This window comes from Rhinolophus sinicus, linkage group LG09 (genome assembly GCF_036562045.2).
Source record: "Rhinolophus sinicus isolate RSC01 linkage group LG09, ASM3656204v1, whole genome shotgun sequence".
Taxonomy (NCBI): domain Eukaryota; kingdom Metazoa; phylum Chordata; class Mammalia; order Chiroptera; family Rhinolophidae; genus Rhinolophus; species Rhinolophus sinicus.
In genome coordinates, this window is record NC_133758.1 from 102577555 (window position 1) to 102593415 (window position 15861).

Genomic DNA, 15861 nt, shown 5'->3' on the forward strand with positions numbered 1-15861 from the left:
GACTTGCAGTAAACATTTGTTGAATCAATTAATTAAATGCAGAATAACATCAAATGATGAGAAGATAAGAAAAGACAAAGTAGAAACAAAAAGCTTCACTACTAAAGAAATACAGGATAAATAGGAAAACAATCTGAAACAATCAGCAAGCCTCAGGAGATGAGGGGATCTAAAACAGTGCTGACATGCTTATTTATAAATATGATCTGCAGCAAGAAAACAAAACAGGAAAGGTCAAAGGAGGAGACAGTTTCCAGAAGAAAGAGGTGACCAGTACAATGAAATTTCCAGAGATGAATTTGCGGATGAGGTTGATGACTGAGAGCGTTGACGACTTTGGGGAAGCTGAGTGAAGGGATAAGGACAGAAAACCAAACTGCCAGGAGGTAAGGAGTGAGCAGGTGAACAGACAATGAAGAACGGGACAAACAGTTCTCCCAAGGATTTAATGCTCAAGAGAAGCAGAGTTAGGTTGTAGCACCTTGAACCCAGACGAGGAATGTGGAAAGGGGCCCCAAAAGGAGGCAGGAGATCTGGGATCTGGTTCCAAAGGGAGCTAGAAAACGGCCACTCTGCATCTGCTTTCCTTGTCCACCTACCAGAAACGTGTCCTGCCCCAGCTCAACTCCTGTAATAAGGACACAGGGGCTCAAGGTCAGCAGATACGAGGAGCTGTTATTTCTTTGCAAGAGTTCTAATGAAGTTCTAATAAAGAGGAACAAATCTATAGAAGAAGGTTTTATTTGAAACAAAATCAAGGTAAAGTTTCACTTAAGCTTAAGTTAAGCTGGTTTTCTTCCACCTTCTTGTAGGCTTTGCACTTACTCCACTGCAGCACTTGCTGAGACCAGATATGAAAAGTGCTTATATTTATCACTGACATTTTGTTGAACTTGTCCATTCGTATTAATCATTGCTTTAAAGTAAGCAGCTGAGTACTCTTAGGAAGTTGATATTCCCAGCTGACCTATCTGCAAAAATATTGGAGCTTGATGCGCTCCTGCTGCAGTCAATGTGTTCATGGAGGTGTGTGTGTGTGTGTGTGTGTGTGTGTGTGTGTGTGTGTGTGTGTGTGTGTGTGTGTGTATCTATTTTTTCTGGGACCTAAAGAAACAAGTAGATTTTTGTGAAGCCGCTACAAATTTTATCATATTCTGTCGTCTGAAAGCATGGAGGAATTACAAACAAAAGCCGGCTCCGACCTGTTTATATTCTACATGGGAGGCAAATCATATCTGTGGAAGGAAGACTCCAGTTAAAAAGTGTGATACAAAGGTGATGTGAAGCTAGGCCTTGAAACTAATTGTTGAGATTTCTTGGTGTTAAAGGATGAAGTACTCAGTTAGGCACACATAAAAACTATGGCACGGTGCTTTACCGGGTACAGATACAAAACCTACAGTGTGAATATTTGACCTTCTGGCACACTTTTGGGATTCTTCACCTAAGGTTCACAGAAAAATCTTAATAGCCCAGCCACATTAGTGTACTGTTTCTTCTTGCTTTATATATGTTAGCATTGTAGTCTGATTAGAATGGCTGACATTTGTTTACATTTTGGTTCAGAATTTTTAATATGCATTCTAATGGTCCCCATTAGAATGTTACATTCCCATTAGACAATGTAACATAAACATTGAGTCCAAAAAATTAGAATTTGGTGGCTAAATAATCCAATCAATCAATAATTTCTAGACTGTTCTCCCATTTCCATTTCTTTAGGGATTCTCTCATTTGTCTTATTCATCGCTGTCTCCCTCGAAATTCCCAGTAAAGCACCACGCCATAGTTTTTATCTGTACTGTTTCCATTGTCTTTCAGAACTACGTATTTTGTAATTTCCATTGTGATTTCCTCTTTTAACTCATGAGCTGTTTTGAAGTTTATTTTTCAGCCTCCAAACACAGGGAGTCTGGTATTTTTAACTATTTTTTTAGTGTTGGTTTCTAATTAAATTTCATTGTCATTAAAGAATGTGGTCTGTATGATACAGAGTCACTGAAATTTGTTGAGATTTCACTTGGGAACTTACATATAGTTAATTTCCATGAATAGTCTGTGTGTACCGAAAAGAACATATATCTTTCTTATCTTTTCAGATAGATTATATGAAGTTTATTAATTCTTTGGTTCAAATCTTCCATATCCTTACTAATTTTTTGCCTCCATGGTCTACCAGTTTCTAAAAGTGGTATGTTAAAATCTCTCACTATGATTGAGGATTTGTCAGATTTGTCTTACGCGTTTTTGCTCTATAGATTTCAATTTGTAGTGGCTTCACAAAAATGTACTTGCTTCTTTGCTTAATAGTTAGATGCATGTAAGTTTTACCTTCTTTTACTATCATTATGTAGTGTCCTTCTGTAGTTCTATTATTGCTTCATGCCTTATCTTCTATATTGTCTGAGCATTATGTTGTCATATTTGCTTTCTTTGGATAGGTATATTTATTTACATTCCTTTACTTTGAAACTTTCTATGTCATTTTGTTTCAAGTATATCACCTGTAAGAAAAATGTTGCTAGATTCTTTTTAAAAATATTCAGTATGATTATTTCTGTCTTTTAATAGTTTAATTTAATCAAGCTACATTTATTGTAATTACTATTGCATTGGGGCATATTTTTACCATATTTTCTCTTTGTTCCTTTTTTCTCTTTTCCCGCCTTCTCTTGGATTTAGTTGTTTTCTGTGATCACCTTTTATTTCCCCTCTGCTGCTTTGGGAACTCGGAGGTTGCATTTCTATTTATTGAGTACTTATTTTGCAATTTTGACATGCATTTCCTAACAAAGACTGAAGTTACTCAGCATTTCTCTTCTTCCTGCTCCTGAACAAAACAACACTTAGCATGCTTTCACTACCCACATCTCCATCTTGCCCCAGGTAATGTTTTAACTGTTAGATAAATTTAGTGTAACCCATTTTTTAAATTAAAAAAAAAAAAGTTTATTTCAAAATAATCAATAGTTAATGTTATTGACATATTTTACCCAGTTCACTGTTGTTTCTTGTATTCTCTGCCTTTGCGGTGTTCACTTGTCTTCTGGCTGCAGTACGTGCTAAGGGGCAGAGCTGGGATTCAAAGCTCTGCCCCTTACCACGTACTGTAGCCAGAAGACAAGCAATGTGTGCTTGCTCCCAGAGTCCTTGCTCTCAACCACAGAGACTTCTGGGTACAGCAAGGTATTCTGTGTATGGAGGCTGTGGGTGGAACCAGCAGATAAGAGGCAGATGGAGACAAGGAGGGGAAGTGGAGGATGGCTGGAAAGAAGGTGTCACCATAGTTTTGTCATGAAGCTTTGACACAAGGTTAGTATTTACACTATCTGCTAGAAGATAGGATTCCCATATCAGAAAAGCAAAAACAACAGACTCAGGACATAAATATAGCAAAAATATGTACGACATAAATAAACGTGGGATTATGTGTGTAGAAGTCAAGGCTTGGGCCAGAAAAGACAGAGATAACTATACTCTGAGGCCTGTATAAGAATGGCAGGGGGATTCCTAGCATCTAGTAAAAGTGCCTGGCACACAATATGTGCTCAAGAATATGTCTGGAATGAAGGAAATGAAAGTAAGAAAGAAAAAAGAAAGGATGGAAATGAAAAATAGGAGGGAGAAAAATAAAAGAATGAGAAATGGAGGCAGGTAATAATAGAGTAGGAAGAAAATGAAAGGAAATAAAAGGGCAGAAGAAAGTAAATGAAAAAAGATCTCATTTTTAAAAAATTGTATATGCATTTGCATATTTGTAAATGGGCAAAACAAGACTAAAGATTCATATCAAACTGTTAACAATGTTTATTTAGGTTAGGGGGTGAATGGCTTAAGGTTTTTCCAGTGAGCGTGTACTGTCTGTAACTAAAAATTAAAAATTAAGACTCTGCAAGAGCAAAGGGGAAATGAACAAAGAATAATAAAGAACCATCGCGTGTGGTTTGTGACGTACACTCAGGTGAGCCCACTGAGCCCCTCTAGGGCTGCCTCAGGGGCTCCCTGTCGACCTCCAGAAACAGAGACCATTTTTCCTGCCATTCTTCCATTAATCGCTTCAAAATCTAGGCCCAAGAAGGGAGAGAAGCCCCATAAGAGGGCTTCCTGTTCCTCTTAAAGCTACTTGTCAAATTCCAGGTGGTTCTGGAATTTCTTAGCCTGCATTCTTCCAAGATGCCCTACTCCCTTTACAGAAAATCCAATACCTCACACACAGGTCTTTCAATTCCGCCTCAAAAGAACCCCAGCAGGATATGATAAACCAATTACCTATATAAGAAAGGTACATATGTACAATATCAAAGAAGACTCTTCCTTCACAGAAGAGCTTATGAAAATAGAGAAAATGCTTCCCTCCTTTTTTGTCTTTCATGGTTTTCTCCTTTCTCTTAAGACTGACAGCACTTCAATCCCCCTAAGGAAACAGTGACAGACAAGTCCAGCTGGTCCCTATAATCCAGAGGCATCCTATGTAATCCTAGTTTCATGTAAGTAAGGAAACCTATGTCAGGTCCATAAAAATAAATTCTCATACTGAGTGTGGATTATGGGTTTTTGCAACTCAGGAGATATAGATAAAAAGGTGATAAACCAAAAGCTGTCTATTATACATCCCTGTGCCAGGATTTCTCAATCTCAGCACTACTGACGTTTTGGACCATATAATTCTTTGCTGTGGGAGGTTGTCCTTTATATTACAGGATGTTTAGCAGCGTCCCTGGCCCCTATGCATTAGATACCTGTATATATCTCTCCTTCTCTCTCTCTGTCTCTCTCTCTGTCTCTGTCTCTGTCTCTCTCTCTCTCTCTCTCTCACACACACACACACACACACACACACACACACACACACCAGTTGTGGCAACCAAAAATGTCTCTAAGCATTAATTAAATCATTAAGTGTAGCCTGGGGGCCCAAATCTCCCCTGGTCAAGAACAACTAAAGTAGCTCCAAGTTGCAAAGATGGGTTAGTTTATATTTCTACTAATGGAAATATGTTTTGCATGCACACAGACAGGTATTTGGGGTTTTAATATGTATTAAACGAACTCTTATAATGACAAGAAATCATCTGCCACACCAAGAGCAAAGCAGAGAAAAGCTGCATGACAGGCACAACTGTTCCAAAGCTTCACGCCACATTATGACATAGGCAACTCTATGAAGAACACTAAAATCACATTTATATTCAGCAAAGATAAAAATAGAAACAATTAGATGTGTGCAGTGACCCTAATTTATGAATGTTTCCCTTATATTCTATAACTTCAGATAACCCTCTCAGCAGAGTTCAGAGCTAACACCATCCAAAAAAATCGACTCTAATCTAGTTATATACTTGGAAAAAAATATTTACCATACCATTTATGAGGACACTCTATCACCACCCTTAATAACTTTGTAATTCAGTACCATAGTTTGAGAAAAAAGAATGCCAGCAGGCTGCCTGCACAAACAATATTAAAATTCTGAATATATGTGGTTCTGTGAAAGTCACTGGTATTTTTACATTGCATTCTAAAGAAATAATGAGAAAATTTCTTTGGTGAAACCACAACCTACCATCACTTATAATGATGTTAATACTAAAGACTCCAGGATCCCCTATAATCTTGATATTAAGTTGGTAATATAAGTGATAATTATTCAGCAAGAAAATAAAGCTATGATGTATTGGGGGCGGGGAGTTGTAACCCCTTATTAAGTTACCACTTGTGTCCACTTGCTGGAGATTACTCCAAATTTAAGTACCCAAACACTGATCATTTTTATGTAATTATCACAGTTTCATTGAAAAAAATTACAGCTGCATTTTGCTTTATATCCCATTTTCGATACGGATGGTTGGACTGAATAAATTTAAAACACAATCGAATGACCAGAGGACAAAAACATCCTTTTCTGGCTCAGAATAGTTTAATCTGTCATTACATTAAAAAAAAAAAAAAAAAAAAAAAAAAAAAGAATGAATTAACACTTTAACAAAATAGGTTAATGGAACTGGAAATTTGTCTTCCTGTTTTATGTTGCCCTCTCTCCTCTAGTCCACTTGCCAGAAGAATTTCAAATGCAATTCCCCTGAAAGCTGCAGATTTAATAGGCTAATGGGCGGTTACCATTCTTGTTACTGGGCTGATTCCATTCAGTCTCTATCTAGAAAAATTGTTTTGTTGTTTTTGCTTCTGCATCATTTCCTAACATTAAAGAAAAAAAGAAAGCAAGTGACATGGTAACTAGAAGACAAGAGCAAGCTGGGTTGATTTCTACGGCAATTTCCCTAGTATTGCTTTTCCCTTTCAAGATTCAAAATCAAACAAAAGCGCTCCTCTGTATTTTTAATGAAATAATGAGCAATAACTTCTGAAATTATGAACTCATTACTGTGTTATGAAACCATTTAATATACTTTGATCAATATATTAGCACACACATGCTCTAGTAATATTACAATGTAAGCAAACCTGACTGACCTATGCTAATAGGTACTAAGACATAAAAGGTGCATTAGGGTATTTGAAGAAAAGCCAAATACCTTGATTACTCCCCAGAAATGGCACTCCCTCAGCTCTTCTGTACATATGCACAAATCCCCTAAATGCAAAGAAATCTTACATATTTATTCTTATTCTTTTATGAAGTTAGTTAAAAATTAATGAACAAGAAATTAAAGAGAAGCTGCTGTAATAAAGTTAGAATATTCTAACTGAAAAACAATTACAATGAAACTACTTACAGTCCCACAGAATTATAAACATTTTTCAAGGGATATTTTGCAATACAATTTTTTTAAACAATGTTTTCTTCTTCTTACTCTTGAGACTTAAACACTGCAGGTTTATTTTACATTAAAAAATACATTTATTAGAGTAAGAGCTTTTACTTTCTCAGAAAAAGAACTCTGTGATTTAAAGTAACATGTTGAATATTTGCTTAGATTTTTCTTCAACATTTATATGCTTCATCTTTCAACTAAGAGGATTAGTTTTCAACTATATGTAATTGACAGAAAATTGTGTTGAAATGGCAGTATTAATTCATTCTGGGAATTTAATCAATCAGATTTCTCAGAAATGCAGTTCTTTGTACAGAACTGGAAAAAGACCAACAGTTTGTAAATGCGTTCACTGCCTTTCCACTGTTTTCACCTCCTCTCAAAATTATATTCCTATTTTACAGAAATGAAAGCAATTAGCTTAATTCTTATCCTGAAAGAGAGATCATTTTTTAACGGAAAAAAGTTACCTTTCTAGTTTTAGATATTTAATCAAACAAAAGCTCTAACACTGAGACAACTGTAGGGCTTTCATTAAGAAAAATCCCCTTTGTAACGGCTGGCTCAAACTGGACAAACTTGAGCTGTGCAGATGTTGAAGTGGGTCTGGGTTCCACTGGGGAAGAAAGAACTAGATATTCCACAGCTGCCTATACCAGCTTCCTTCCCAGGAGCACAGTTGTAGGTTCTATCGAGCTCAATCACTCTGTACAGCAACTGGGATCCCAGGCAGGGGCCAAGGAATCCCAGAGCAGCTTAGATTTCTTCCAGTCCCACAGCAAGAAATAAGACTACTTAAAGAGTAACTAGGTATTTCCAACAATTATTTGGCCCCAGGCCAAAAAAACGAAGTACATCTGTAATAAGAGAAAATAAAAGATGTTTCACATTTCTAAGATTTCAAGCTACTTACAGAAGATTTTCCTTGGGTCTTTGTTAGGAAAATGACTATGAATAGTTGATCTTTATTCCTTACCAATATTTTACTTGGGAGGGTGGGGAGAGAACGGTCAAGTTGAAGAAATGCAGAACTTAACAGTTAGTTCAACGATTCTAATGTAATCCATTCATTGCAGGGTTTTAAAGGAATAATGTCTATGACAGTAACAGTATGTTTAAAGGTAATACACTCCCCCCATTTTACATCAGTATACATTCCCACAAGCTCTTACGGACATCTTAAAAACTGAAATAATGGTATTAATGATATGGGGTGCCTAAAAGCAAGCAGTCAGAGAATACTCTTCCCTACTGGAGGAGAACTGGTGCTATGGCAGGTGGCATTTCCATACGATACATCAGAAAGGAAGGACCTACGAACATATAGCTCATTAAACTAACAGAAATATACAGATTACTATTCGACAAAATTATGCTTTTATACTAATCATCTTCTTCTAGGGTAGTAAAAGACAATACATAGATGCCTATTCTGAGTAGTTTTTATATCTTGAATTTATGATACCATTAAAACCATTAATCTTACTTGTTCAGAAAATGATTATTATACCTTCATACAAGCACTTGCAAGAACGTAACAGAGACACCAATGAAAACAATGACAATGTTCAATGTAACATGGGCTTGCGGGCTTGCGATGATTCAAGCACTGTGGTAAGAGCGCTGGATATATTACCTCACTCCCCCGCCCATGAGATTATCCCCATTTTATAGATGGAGGAACTGACTTGTAAGGTCACCAAGCTAGACGGTACCGCCAGAATTTAACCTTTCTGACTCTGAAGTCCATCTGCTAGTTGTTATGCTCTGCTGACTTCACTGAAAATAACACTTGTACATTAAATTGGAGCGTTTTAAGTCTTTTTGAAATCAACTTTAAAGGTTTATACTCTGTTGTTCAATTGTTCTATTCAGAGAAAAATAGACTCTCTACATGAGATGTTAGTTAAATCTCACTTATGTTGCTTATAATCCCCTTTCCTTCTCTGAGTACTGACACTTCTAACAGCCAGAGAAAGGCTCACTTCAACCTAGAGTATTAGTAATGCAATAATTCCCTGAATATTTTCATATTCTAAGTATCCAGAGTTCCAGATGCCTGTTTTTCTGTTTTAGGTTGACCCTCAAAACAACAGGTCCAATAGCTAATAGGCAATTTTATGTTACATAACGGATCCTGGGGCATATAAACACTAAACCACACCTGAAAATGTATAATAAGAAAACTTATTTGTATCAGTAATAAACCATCAAATGAGAAAACTTCAAGCCTTAAAAGCCCTTTGTTTACAGTTCAACAATATTCCTCCAAGACAACGCCACACACTACAGCAAGGAATGTATGAGGCAGAAGTTGTTGACATATGGGGTGTGCACAGAACTTCTGGTTAATGGAAGTTCCAAGATGTATAAATAAAAAATGATGTGTGAGTTGGTGGAAAAAACTGTAAGGCAAGTCAATTTTTTAATTAAAAAATTATGTAGCATAAACAATGCTAATGAGCCAAAAGTCCCAGGAGATCAGGACTGTATCTGCTTCATTTTAACATTCCGTTCACTTTTCATAAGCGTACATCCACTCACTTGAAATACCTCAAGCAGAACCCTTTTCGTAAAATAGAGTTTTCAAGATTTTCTTTGTCCTTGTTCTTAATAGCTCATCATTTTCTACGCAAACTGTCAACTTGATGACATAAAAAAAAAGCTCTAAAATCCTTAAATGATTCGCCAGATAATAAATACCTGGAAGTTCTTCATAAATTTCATCATCGATTGGTTGACCACCTGCTGGCGCACTGCTGACTGGTAGAGGATGATCAACGTCATCATATAAATCTCCTCTTTCATCATCATCCTCAGGAATAATATCAGATCCCATATCTACAAAACACATTTCAGGAAGCAAATTTTTAAAGAATGCAAAAGAGGTTGTCAAACCCTATTTTCTAAATTAATGCAGCCCTACAAAGTCGCAACATTGTTATACGCTATATCCTTAACTTAAAACATTGTTAAAAATTGATGGTTGCACAAATATGTGAATTCCAAAGTTGCCAATTGGTACTTATAGAATACTTTTGTAAATTTGAGGTCCATGGTCTGTATTCATACCAGTCACGTCCCTGTGGTCATTCTCACAGAAATTCAATAAGCTTTTATATATGAAAATCCAAATCATTCAGTTATTCAGTATTCAAAGACTGTGATAACTTGTTCAATGGATCGCGCTTACCTTGTAATACAAATTTCAGCTGCTGTACCCATTCTTCGGCATCTTTGGGAGAAGCTGCTGTGAACTAATAAAAAACAAACAATAACAAGAAAAATCACCACAGTAGAAATGAAAGGTATGTCACACTCTTATCAGTTCTTTAAGACCATTAGTAATTCTTTTCATGTCTAGCACTACTTTTCTTGCAAGGATGCTTCTTATAATGTACAGTTAATTTTGACAAATTTACGTAATTGAAGCAGAGGATGATGGATTTGAAACTCTGATCAGCAGCTGGCAGCTGTGCAAGAAAAAAAGCTGCTTCTCTTCATCAATGTCAAAGACAGAACTGATGAACAAAATTTGCCCTTGACAATTAGAAGACACCCATGAATTTCTTTAGACTGCTGGATATAGTTTTCTTAAAAATGTTCTTGTCAGATTCCAACACACTACCTGACAACTTAATTAACTGGCTTTCAACTGCAATCTCAGATATTTAAAACTTATTAAACATACATTCCATATTGATGCTAGCTGATAGCTCTTGAATTGCAAAGCTGATACGTGCCTTTACCTTCGTTTTCTCCCACAAGCCTAAGCAATACAATATGCAGTAACACTCTGATATTTTTCGTTTGATAATTTTACTCTTTCTGCTATGTAATTCTTTGAAGAAATCACACAGTTCTATTAAAATAGATATAAGATGCAATATGTGAAGTAACTGATAAATTACATATCACTTGTTCTTTTTCAAGAAGATATCACTTATTAATCAGAATTTTTTGTATACATGTATTACCTCTTATGTGAACGTTCAGTGTATAAAAACCAGTATTCTCTTTATTTCTAACATGTCAGGGAGAGTTGTTTTAACAAAATGTTAATGTCCTTATTAAAAAAAAAAATCAGAACATTTTATCAACTTCATTTCAAAACGACGTAAGCACTCCAACCTGGTAGACGCGTTTATCGGGAGCAGAGATTTCAAAACAGCAATCCTTCTTCGCATCCTTCCTGAGAGTGTGATTCATTCTGACATTGTAGCCATCGATTGCAAATTCACCTTTCTGTTGTTTGTCTGTGGAAGATAAAACGAAAGTCAGAATTTCATTACTACAGTGAGTATAAATACCCAGTCGATTTTCTCTTATTGAGATTTTCTTTGTCAGTTCTTGGAAAGAATACTGCTTCCATAGTATAATGTTTAAATAATGTTCCTAGATATCACTTTTAATTCTAAAATCATAGAAGTATTTAGGATTGTTGGGTCTAAAAAGGATATCTCGGGGCAGCCAGATGGCTCAGTTGGTTAGAGCATGAGCTTTCAACAACAAGGTTGCCGGTTCGATCCCCACATGGGATGGTGGGCTGTGCCCCCTGCAACTAAGATTGAAAATGGTGACTGGACTTGGAGCTGAGCTGCACCCTCCACAACTAGATTGAAGGACAACAACTTGGAGCTGATGGGCCCTGGAGAAACATACTGTTCCCCAATATTCCCCAATAAAATTAAAAAAAAAAAAAAGGGTATTTAATGGAATCGGAGAAGAGGTCTGCAGATAGTGGTCTTACTCAGCAGGATGAATAGAAATAAGACACTTTCATGTATGGAAAATTCAGGAACTGGAAGTCAGAACTTAATAGACAAACTCACTACAGGGGGAAAACCCATCTAGTTGAAAACTCACTGGGCTTTATTTACCACTATCTCTTCTCATTACCACCCTCCCACCCTCACCATTCAAAAGCCTCTAAAAACACAACTTAAAAAAAAAAAAAATTCTAAATTGGTATGAATCGAACTTTAAATGTAAAAAGCAAAGCAGAACAAACAAAATTAATTATTAAGAGATGTGAGGGGAAAACAAAGTATTTGGTTGGAGAAAAGTGGTAAGGCAAATACAAAAGCATTAGTTACCCAAACAAAACCAGAAAAAAAAGTAGGTTTCTTAACCAGTCAGTGAACAATTAAACTGGTAAAGCACGTTTGAACCCCATGTGATGAAGGATCGAAAGAAATGATAACTTGAGCTTTAACTTAGTCAGATATTATTTTAAAGACAAAGTAGGAATACAACAAAGGATCTGATACTCTGAGACTGAAAATAAAATCAGCTTTCCTAGTTCTCCCACCTAATACCGTTCTGAGAGAAAAAGTGGCGCAGCTATAGGTTTATTTCCTAGATTAATACACAATATTAAAATCATAAGGACAACTGTCATTTTTACTGAGCTTGGGGGAAATGTAGAAATGCTTCCATATTGGGGGATGAAGGGCTTTTTCACCTCAATGCACCAAATAATACTTATCTCCTTTTCTTAACTATACTAATTTAATTCCTGAAATAACACACATTTTTAAAAAGGTCACCAAGATCACACCTTGTTCAAAACATCAAATGAGAAAATAATCTGAGTTAGCAATCTCTGCCTTAAATCTGGATATTCTAATCATAGTTAGTCATAACTTACATCTCTTTGGATGATTGAATAGACAATTCAGATTCAAAAATTTGAAGTTTGCTTTGTTGGAAAAGTCTACAGTGAACTCTATGAGGTTCAGGAAAACTATAAAAATTAGACCAACATTTCCCAAAGTGTGTTTTATGGGATCTTAATAGGTTTCTATGATCAAATAAGTTTGGGAAATGCTGAATTAAATAAAGTTAAGCAGGTTTCGTTAGTGCAGGCCCTCTTGAAGTTCTTAATATATTTACATATTGATTGAATTTCTATGAGAAAGATACAGAATGTGGCATTTCCCAAAATTATTTGTCCATAGAACACTTTTTCACAGAGCATTTTATGGAACTGGTACTCCCGGGACATATTTTGCAAAATACTTAACTAGAAAAATAATATTGAGGAAAAAGTATTAAAATAATAGTTAAGCACAGTTGGTTCTTCTAAAATGCCCCAAGAAGACTAAGTCATTCATTCACTCATTCAACAAATTTATACTGAGTACTTAAAACAAGCAAGAGAGTGTAATAAGGATGGTGAAACAAAAGCTGTTAACCACCTTACCAGACCTTTCCCACCTTCTCATTGAAACACACACACACACACACACACACACACACACACACACACACCAAATTTAAGTGTTCCAGAAACATTAGTCAATGATCCACTAGACTGCAAAAAAATTTAATTTTTCACTTTAAGGTATGGAAGTAATTGGAAGCAAAATATCAAAGCCATACTGGACAATTTTGAGAGATTTCCTTTAATTTCCCAGGAAAAACAGGATTTTCAGGACCAGTTGGAGGAAACTGGCTCTCTTACTGCACAAGGGCTCAATTGCTCTACTCACATGGCTCATATGATCTAAAGCCCATGCTTTCTACCTCTAATCTGGGTCTAAAATTCTTAGCAATGTAAGGAGTGGGGATGGCAAATGCACAAGGATTGGGACTTTACATCTGGAGATGTAAAATTAGCACTACAAAGACTGAGTTTAAAAGAGCAGCAGGGAGCAGGATACCTTCCTGTGCTAGATTATTTAGGAATAAGACAACCAGCAGCTGAATGAACTGATTCCCTCTTTAGACTAGCAGATCCACTTTAGATAAAATCCTCAGATATACGCTATGGGGCTATGCATTAGATCTTCTGCTACAGTCTAAGAGAAGGACGTGAGCAGTCTCTAGTCAGATGAACCAGAGAGAAGCGACTGATCCAAACTACAGTTAGCATCCCAGGTTACAGACACAAGGACAGTATATCCTTGTCCAAGGATAAGTAAAAGAGGAAAAGCAAACAAACAAACACAAGTGTCATAAAAATATTCCACAACACAAAAACGTAACATAGCACTCAAAATGTAGAAAGCAGACTACGAGAAACAGAAATAAATGTTAGACAATGGTTTTGCATCTTTGATAAAGTAAAAAGAAAAAAAATATTCTGAAAAAGATTAAAGATGAAACAATGTAACATAAAATAAAGAGAAATGGCTGAGACGAGTAGAAGTGGAATGGAGGTGCTAAAATAATAGAAAAGTACTGTACAAGGAAATGAGAAATACAGCAGCAAAACAAATGATATATTAATGTGATAAAAAGTTAAAAATTTTGAACACCACTGAAAAATCAGATCAGATATACGTACTTAAAAAAAAATTCCCTCAGTAGGTAGAAAAAAAGAATAAGGGGAAAGAGTGACAAAATGTATATGGAAGACTAACAAAAATATCAAAGAAAAAAATTGGTGTCCTGGAAGAAGAGTAACAAATAAAGCAGTGCCAACACAACAATCAAAGATGTTACAGAAGAAAAACTCATTCCACCAAAGAAAGACGTAAGCTACAAAACAAAGAGTATTGTTGTTTTACGTAGTTAACTATTAAACTATGTAAAAATAATAAAGAGAAACTAAAATCTAGACCTATTCAGCTGACTGTTGAGTATTCAAGGATAAATAATCACATAAATATCTGAGGGGGGCAGGAGGGCCGGTGAGAATATCGTACCAGAAAGTTTGAAGAGAATGAAAGGAAATTCATAGCTTTCTCAATAGCTTTTGCAAATCCATAACCATAAAGTAGCCTTATTTCCAATTAGCAAATGTGAGATGAGAAGCTCAAGACATGAAATGGACAGAATCTGGCTCTAATAAGACTCTGCTCTTCTCTCTTCACATGTGCATCTCTTTTAGACAGAGAAAAAGGAGAAAACCTTAGCGTTCCATGGCAATCCATAATAATTTGTGTACAGGCCAGTTCCACAGTGCTTTCTGGGATAGTTTCAAGGATACTTGTTGACTTGAGACAGATTTTTTAAAAAAAATAGTAAAATGCCAATCAAATGAGAAACAAGGTCATATAAGTCCATTTACCCAGAACTATAAAAGACTAATAAAATTTTTTATCTAAGTTAACTGCCCAAATAGCAGAAGTTTATTCCATTAAGTGCCAAAATTCCAAAATGTTTGTGTAATTATAATGGACATCTTTATAAAATACACACTCCCCTGACTTCTCAAATAATTATTTTAAATATAATTTAACATATTATTGATGACCTAGTATTAACTTGAGTATTAGTTTTTATATTACAACACACTGGTGACCTCAGGATTTCTGAGGTGTTCGTCCCTCTATTAAATTTCCCTCAGCTTCTATTTCACACGTTAACCTTGCTTACATCATGCTGTTCGAATTTAATGTCCACAAAACTGAAGGCTGCCAGGAGAAACTAGATAATAAAATCTATTAAATCAGTAACTTAATTTTATACAATTCTAATTCAATAGGTTCAAGGTAAAAAGCAGTTGGTGCTGATCTCCTATGAAACAAAATGCACAAAGTTGATGATAGTTATTTCCTTTTACTTTTTCACTGGCTTTTAGGTTTACAGCTGTATTCTGGGTATTTTTAAATGCCAAAAGAGACAACTCACACCTACTGAGCTCCTTCTATATCCCAGGAACTTAATGCAGCATATGTCATATATGCCTTGTAATCATTCTAAGAGAGAGAAAGTATTTATTATATCCCCAGCACTGATGGGAAACACAAACCCGAAAATAACTAACTTGCTCACAGCCACACCAACCAGTAAGCGGTAAAAACCAGGACTCTCGTGTAAGTCTGATTCCAAAGCCTTGCTTATTCAATCATTTCCTACTATCTCCTAGAAAGGTGTTTCTCCAGGTATATTTCCAGAATCATCTATGTTAGAAATGGCTACCACTCTGTACTTGCTGTATAGGAATCTCTGGGGGTGAGCCCAGGAAACTGAATTTTCAGCAAGCACCCCAGATGATTTTGATACACATTCAATGTTTGAAAAACCACTGTTCTAGAACATGTAATTTATGACATCTCGGTAGAGAAGATAAATATGATCTTACATTTCCTCCCACGACTTGAGTCCAACTTTCTCAGCTTGCTTTACGGGCTCCTCT

The 15861-nt window shown here is 35.9% G+C and overlaps 1 protein-coding gene across 1 annotated transcript in view; it reads right to left on the reverse strand.

The window, feature by feature from the left end:
* SKAP2 (src kinase associated phosphoprotein 2) overlaps nucleotides 1-15861 on the reverse strand; it is a 164438-nt gene that overhangs the window by 44831 nt on the left and 103746 nt on the right. Inside the window, exons 7-9 of the mRNA XM_019726141.2 lie at nucleotides 10905-11029; nucleotides 9967-10030; nucleotides 9477-9614 (exon numbers count right to left, since the gene is read on the reverse strand). Coding sequence (XP_019581700.1) covers nucleotides 9477-9614; nucleotides 9967-10030; nucleotides 10905-11029 — 327 coding nt within the window. The remainder of the gene's footprint in view (nucleotides 1-9476; nucleotides 9615-9966; nucleotides 10031-10904; nucleotides 11030-15861) is intronic.